Below are 7936 nucleotides of genomic sequence, written 5' to 3' on the forward strand. Positions count from 1 at the left end.
TTGTGCTAGAGAAAAAAAGAAACCGTTTTAACGTTAAAATTGCCCCAATAATTTATTACACCCTGCACACTAAAGCCCAAAAGCCTAAAGCTTCTGATCCAACAAAAAAGTTCTTCAAATATGCTCATGACCGTTGTATTGGGCTCTGCTGCGCTAGTGAATGGAGTCACAGATTAAATAAATCAAAGCCCGTGCTCATCACGTGCAATAAAACCCCTCCCATTGTCCAATACGGCAATACCTGATTTGATAAACCCGCGCAAGCACCACCAGTTCAGCATCCATCCGACCGCCTCAGATAAAACGCTCGAAGCTTCCAATTTCTTCCGAGCCACAGCCAAGTAGCCAACTGCTGTACGTATCCGTACACTAGTACCGAGCAAGCAGGGACTAGTACTTTGGAGCTTTCCAATTTCTTCCGAGTCACAGGTCAGATGTCGGCTACAGTCACCGCCGGTGTACGGTTTCCTCCCGCGTTTCTTCGCCCTAGCCGATCTGCGCACATCTCCCGTAAGTACCGCCTGACCACCGTACGGGCAGCATCTGATGGTGCGCTGGAGGTGTGCGTCAAGGCCTCAATCACTGTCCCCGATAGAGTCGGCGATTGTAAGCTCTCCTCTCCTTTCTTTATCTTCGCTTCTCTATTGCGTCCAGTCAATGGAGAATGTAGTTCGAAATTGCCAATAGTTTCTCAGTATAAGCTTCTGAGTGTAATCTTACGTAAGATTTGATTTTTTTTTATGATGTGTATATAGATTGGATGATTAAATTTGCATTTTTATTTTTCTTCTAGGTCCCTTCACACAGAGGGTTCTTCTAACCCTGGAGGAGAAACACCTGCCTTATAAAATGAAATTTGTTGACCTTTCCAACAAGCCTGACTGGTAAATTTCTCCTCTTAAAATAAGACAAATCAAATCAAAGGTTACCTTATTAAGAGTATTAGTACCAGTACCAGTACCAAACCATAGTATCCTGCCATGTTTCACACCAGTTACTACCTACATGGCTATATGTAGCTAAAAGATCTGATTGAACAAGAAAAGTACTGTGTGTTAAATTGTTTTTTTTTTTTGGAAGTTAGTGGCTTTGTGTTAAATTGTTAATCCCACAAATTAGTTAGTTATAAATTATTGAGGCTGTTTGTTTATTTCAATTTGTGTGCTGCTTCAGGTTTTTGAAAATTAATCCTGAAGGTAAGGTTCCACTTATAAAGCTTGAAGAAAAGTGGATTGCTGATTCAGATGTAATTACCCAAGCTTTAGAAGAGAAGTACCCGGAACCACCTCTTGCAACTCCATCTGATAAGGCTTCAGTGTGGGTTTAATCTCTGCTTGGTCTCTGTTAAAATATTAATCAATGTCCTTAGATCACTGACATAATTTTTTATTTAATTGTTTAGGGGATCAAAGATATTTTCAACTTTTATCGGTTTCCTAAAAAGCAATGATCCAAGTGATGGCACGGAGCAAGCACTGCTTAGCGAATTGACATCCTTCAATGATTATCTTAAGGATAACGTGAGCTTTCTTCAGTAAAATATCAATTTATTTCCGGATGTGACCTGCAACATTATGTTATTGTAGTACTGTTCTTTAATTAAAAAAAAAAAAGGTTACTTGCATTGGGATAAAAGGAGACGATTAATGTGGGTTGCCATTCATGTTAAAGTGCTGAGATCATACAGTACATAGTTTGCATTATGAATAGATTATGAGGAAATATCAGATATAAGATGATACACATATATAGTTCTAGGAATGTATATCTGAGTTCAATTGGCTTCTCTGTGTAGGGCCCGTTTATAAATGGTGACAAAATATCGGCTGCCGACCTGTCACTTGCACCTAAACTGTATCATATGGAAATTGCCCTCGGCCACTACAAGAATTGGTCAGTTCCAGAATCACTGCCTTATGTAAGGAACTACATGAAGGTATGATGATTTTTTATTGAGTGCTGCTTAAATCTAATTATTACTTTGGATGATTCTTACATTCATAGACATAGGTTTGCCAAATTACAATGACATTATCTGATATTATTTGTTGACAAGCAATATTTATCGCATTTGATCTGGCCCTAGCCTTTTTGAGATATTTTGCTGATACACCCAGCCTTATGTTTTTTTGAAAAATAGTGGTATAACCACCGATTTTATAGAAATCAAGCACACTTGATTTGGTATCCAAAATAGGTACCAATATCAAATATGAAAAGTCATACAACAAGTCAACAACCATAGACATACAAGTATACAAGTAGCAATAGTATCACATCAAAAGCTAATTTGCAAACAAAATGAAATACTAAGCAAATGAAAATCTCAAAGCATCTACATCCCTGAAACTATTAGAGTTTCTAATCTGATGTGGCAGTTTCTAATACAGTTTCAGGGATGTGGGAGGGTTTCTTATTTAGAAACTATGCAGGAAAATTTCTGATTAAGAAACTGTTTATAAACTCTATGTTGGCCAAATGATTGACTCAAATTGTTTCTCCTTTTTAATTTGTTGCTGACGTGGCTTAATAGAAACTCTAAAATGAGTTTTAGGAATGTGAGAGTTAGAAACTTTAAAGACCATAATTTCTAAAAAGTAGTTAACAGTTATTTAGAAATCCTTTTGAGTTTTAGGGATGTAGATGCTCTCATAAATCAATCACATTTTAGGAGACTAGTAATCCAATAAATCCTCATCCGATGGCTCGTCTCTAGACATATGACCTGGGGGGTTGCTAGCTCCAAGAGCTTGGATTGACTCATTCTCTTCCTTCAGTGTCTGATCTGGAAGGTCCTTAACATCACATGGAAGCATTAGACTTAATTTTAAGAAATAATTGTCAGAGCTAGACTTACACCAAAAAGTAGCTAAAAAGATTATCTTAAATCCTAATGATTTAGCAGAAATGGGAGTAGTATTATCATTAAAAATAACTTTATTTCTTTCTAACCATACATTCCATAAGATAGCTCCCCTTAACAATTCTACAAGGAATCTATCCTTTAAGGAGATAGAAGCATCAAGTAACTATAAATCATCTAAAGAATTACACATAAAGGTAAATGAATTATGTGTGGTAATCCAATTCCAAATCAAGCGAACATACGAACAGTGTATAAATAAATGGTCAGCGCTTTCATGTTGGTCACAAAATGCACAAGTAAGATCGCCTGACCAACCTTTTTTTGCCAAGTTAATTTTAGTGAGAATTTTATCTCGTCGGACAAGTCAAAGAAAGATTTTGATTTTTAAAAGAATGTGAGATTTTCAAATGGTATCATATTCAGAATTTGAGATACCACCATATTCTAATCATTTATAAAAAGCACCCAGCCTTATGTTAATATGACAACTTGCCCTCACTAATTGTCTGCTAATTTCAAAAGTTAATCAAATGAATTGTCTGGTTCCTTCCTGGTATGTATCTACTGTTAGAAATCTATATTCCAAGTGAACAAGTCAGCTGCAAGTATTTGAAATTTTGATGTCTTGCGAATATGTAAAGCTGCTCGGTGCCAATGGGAAGCATGTAATTATGTTTCACGAGCATAGTACCAGATGGTGATCAACTGATTTGTATACTTCTCATTTTGACAGTTTAGGAAAATATATTTTAAAATTAGTCTGTTTTTTTTTAAGAACAAGTCCAAGTCCTTGTTAGCATGTAATACAACAGATTATTAGAGAATAATGTTCTATTATAGCATTTTGTATATTTTCAACAATTAATTAATGTTTTCAAATATCCAATGTGATTTACTGTGGCTGAGCTGACTTGAATTTATATTTTTCAGACAATATTTTCAACAATTAATTAATGTTTTCAAATATCCAGTGTGATTTACTGTGGCTGAGCTGACTTGAATTTATATTTTTCAGACAATATTCTCCATGGAATCATTTGTGAAAACTCGAGCATTGCATGAAGACGTGATTGCCGGATGGCGCCCTAAAGTCATGGCTTAGGAGATTTGTAATGTACCTGCCGTATATTCAGTGTTCCTTTTCTATCTCTTGACCTCTTCAGCTTATGCTTTGGTGAAGTAATATAGATCTTGTTAACAGTTTTCAGTTTTCTTTGTATATCTGTGTGACTGTGTCAAACAACAAGACATACTTTTCAATTAATTTGAGGAATATAGTAAGCTGTACAGTAGAATGTCAAAATGGAGAGGTGCCGTTTAAACCTGGACTAGATGCTGTTGGTTTTGGCAAAATGGAAGCCGAGCACTGTCTGGGGTTGGTAAATTTTGGCCCAGGAACAGAATGGATAGGTCCAGTTCATGTTACTATGGGCCACTAAATAGTTGGGCTGAAGCCCATAATATAAGAGGTCTTATTTCTATATTTTATTACCCTGTCATGGGCCATACTTTTGTAACAAATTATCAGCTGCTTCATGGTTCATTTTTTTTTTTTGGTTGCGGAATAAAATGAGAAGGGTCTGCATCTCTTTTCTTTTTGTTATGAAGGATTTTTCTTAATGAAGAGGTAGGTAAAAAGCCAACCTAGATTGTTTTAAACGAAACAAAAATTACAGTTTATATGTACATGAGGACAAAGAGGAAATAAAATGACAGGCAAAAAAATAAATAAATGAAACAGCATGTTTTTTTTTTCGGCTGAAAATGAAACAGCATGTGGTGCTATATGCCTATATGCTATTATCTCATTAATGTTATGGTACTCGATTTGTTTTCTAGTATGTACATAGTATGTTTCTAGTATGTTTCTAGTATGTACATAGTATGGAGCAGCAACTTTAGTTTGGATTTTAGTTCATATATCTCTTCATGTTTGCAAGAATGGAATTTATATAATTGTTTGACAGTAACAAATTATCTGACTCCAATAATGGCTTTGAAAACATTGATTGTGAAACCAAAGTTGTTTAGGTTTGGATCCATGCGTTTGGCATAGATTTGAAGTACCCAGTTTAGGTGCACTGGTTGGAACTGGAAAGGAAAGAAAACAGATAGAAAGGATAAGTGTAGACAGCGATGCAACACTGTTTCCATGGATGGACCAACTTTCTTGGTACTTTGCTCAAAGAGATTACTGTTTTTCCTGGACCTAAGACCCTAGATGGGTGCCCCGATAGGAGACGTGTGAATCGACATCGACTGTGCAACAGTTTCTAACAGAGACTTGTTATGTCCTGGTGCAGATCAAGACCAGGCCCATTATAACTTGATGGTCTCTCTTTGCTTGCATTAGGTGTAAAGCACGCTTCAATAAGATATGATAGTTTGGAGGCATCTCCTGAGAACAGATCGAAGCTAACTGAGAGAGTTGCACCGTGCTAAATTGTTCACCAGATTGTTTGGTAATTATATTATCCAGCTATACATGTTTGATTTTATCATATATGGCGTATATATAAATGCTTATCTCCAGTACTGGTGGAGAACGGAGAGATGAAGAACCAATGGTTGATGGAGGTGGGGTCAGGAAGAATCCATTAGAATGTGGGACTTGGATTATGATCGATGCATCTATTATGTGATGATTGAGGCCAAATAAGCTGGACAAAGCACACTGTTTGTTTACTTGACATGTCGATTTTTCACTTTTTCTTATAGTGTCTACATTAATTGCAGTCTAAGGGATCAGCAGGTCAAAATTTTAATAGTTGCCTTGTTACTGTTATAGTGTTATGTTGTTTCCGGGATCAAAAGTGTTCCAATACATCAAGTACTTGAGTTGTTGGTTCTTTTTCTCTGTCATACTCACATGCAAGTAGAGTTTTGCCTTATTGGTTTGGAAAAGAAAACCAAACCCGAATTCGCTACCGGCCTTTTTAAGAATGTGAGTATGGAACACTAGAATACTAGATGGGCTGAGCTGAGCTGCTCACGGACGAACACACCACACCACACCAGGTCCACAAGTCCAGAACCGCACGATCGCAAGCAAGCCACGTGGGTTTTGCTGCCAGAGCCAGAGCCACTGCCAACTCGACACGTCGCCTTCAGTTCGGAGTTAATTTACTGCCTTTCAGTTTCAGAATTCAGATAACGAAACAAACTATATCACTAATATAATAATATCACAAGGGGATAAATCATAAATGAATGAGAAATCTCATTTAAGAAAAGGAGCGCAGATCTGCATCTGCTCGAGCGCACGTTGGTGCCGGGCCGAAACCGACGCCAAGCACTAAAAAGATGAAAAGAAACCGATCGAGACGAAATAGGGAAAACGGCATCCACTAGCTTCTAATGCTAAGGTTCAACGATCAAGAATTCAAGATCCATCTCCCCTTTTTTTATTCTTTTCTTTAATATTTATCCCCCAACTTGCATTTCATTTCACCTCTATAGTCTATACATATTACATAGTGTTGGTCCAGTCAGCTGCTCTGGACTTATTTAATTGGTTATGCGTTATAATTAATGATATATATCTTTCCAAGTATAACAGTTAGCATGCATATTGATTAAATGATACACTTTCTAAAGAACCTCAAGATTCTATTTCTGATACAATCAAATTATATTTGAAAAATAATCTAACAATGGTTTTTCTCCACTAACTACAAAAAGAAAAACTAACACCACCAACTTTTTTAACAAATCACTTGCCGGATGATAACATCTAATTAATATTCTCTTTAAAATATATAAAGTCACGAGCACAATTTTTATGATGCTTTTTCAGTTGTTGTTGTAGTAAGGATTCAGATCATAGCATGAAATTAGTGAACAACTTACAATATTCTTACATACAAACAAACAAACAAAATAAATTAATAACTTGGTTATCATATTTATTAATCTAATGGTTGGTGGTGCTAAAGGTTAAGAGTAAAATAATAAATATAATATATTGCTATCAAATGATACGCATGCTAAAATCGGTTAATATTCGATTTGCTGGTTGATATATTTATAACATAATTAGATCATACTTTTACAAAGATCTAATATTTTCTTTTTGCTCCAATCGGAACTCTCAATCAAGCAAACTTCCTTTTGTGCAATGGAAGTTGTGTTATAGCTAGACCATAAAATACAATGAGAATTTTTCATGAGAATTTTTAAACAAATGATATATCATGCATTTGCAGTAAGTATAACTTTAAAATATTCTAAATTACAGAGTATAATTGCTCAGGTGTTTTTTTTTTTTTACAGAGTATTCATACAATTGCATAGAATTAATTATTAGATTTTAGATTTATCACAAACAAACAATTCAACGAGGTATGCATAGCTCATATTTAAAAGTTAAAACAATGAAATGTAATAAAGGGATTACTTTATAAATAAAATAAAATAAAATAAAATAAAACAGAGAGAGTAGATCATCGTTGGGGTGCAAATTGGAGAGCAATATCAGGGGGAAGCAATAAAGGAGAGTAAAGTGGGCCGTGGGCCCATAGAACGAGAAGTCCTTGAGAGAAGAGGAGAAGGGGAGATGTCCGCCACCCGATCCTGTCTGGTCGGCCCGGGCCCAGACAAAACAAGGCCACCCCGGTCCCACCATCCTCTTCAGTCTTCCCCTTTTTTTTCTCTCTCTCTCTCTCTGTTTACTGTTCCTTTTCTCTGTATTTTTGTGCCTGTGGGTGCAGTGGATCTCCACTCATCAATACTTTCCTGTCTCTTTCTTTCTTTCTTTCTTTCTTTCTTGAGGCATAGAAATAAATAAAATTGAAATGACTATATAAGATAGGTTGAAAAATCTTGATGCATGTAAAATAATCATGAATATCTGTTTTTTCTTTTTTCATTTACAGCAAATTATCATGAAGTGTTATGTATTAACATAGGATATCTCAACTAATCAACAGCTAACAAAAATGTGAGAAAAGATCAAAAGAATAATATTGGGTATTAAAATCGATCGTTATGTAATTTCTTCATGGGAGATGCAAGTATGCAACAGTGGATCTGCATTTTATTTAAACTTTATAAACTGAGGGGATAATCATC

At 35.6% G+C, this 7936-nt stretch overlaps 1 protein-coding gene across 1 annotated transcript; it reads left to right on the forward strand.

Annotated features, from left to right (window-relative positions):
• Positions 1-214: 214 nt before the first annotated feature.
• Positions 215-4153, forward strand: DHAR3 (dehydroascorbate reductase 1). Its single transcript, XM_078318921.1, has 6 exons — positions 215-606; positions 794-884; positions 1174-1317; positions 1403-1520; positions 1796-1936; positions 3882-4153. Exons 1-6 carry the CDS (start codon positions 435-437, stop codon positions 3966-3968), a joined length of 753 nt encoding a protein of 250 aa, XP_078175047.1. The 5' UTR covers positions 215-434; the 3' UTR covers positions 3969-4153.
• The last annotated feature ends 3783 nt before the right edge of the window (positions 4154-7936 follow it).

This window comes from Carex rostrata, chromosome 17 (genome assembly GCF_964058835.1).
Source record: "Carex rostrata chromosome 17, lpCarRost1.2, whole genome shotgun sequence".
Classification (NCBI taxonomy): Eukaryota; Viridiplantae; Streptophyta; class Magnoliopsida; order Poales; family Cyperaceae; genus Carex; species Carex rostrata.

Excerpts from the sequence above, each read along its gene's own strand:
- DHAR3 (XM_078318921.1), top strand. The coding sequence starts at position 435 with ATGTCGGCTACAGTCACCGCCGGTGTACGGTTTCCTCCCGCGTTTCTT. Across the intron at positions 1,318-1,402 it reads CCATCTGATAAGGCTTCAGT|GGGATCAAAGATATTTTCAA; the intron begins GTGGGTTTAATC and ends TTAATTGTTTAG. Across the intron at positions 1,521-1,795 it reads ATGATTATCTTAAGGATAAC|GGCCCGTTTATAAATGGTGA; the intron begins GTGAGCTTTCTT and ends TTCTCTGTGTAG.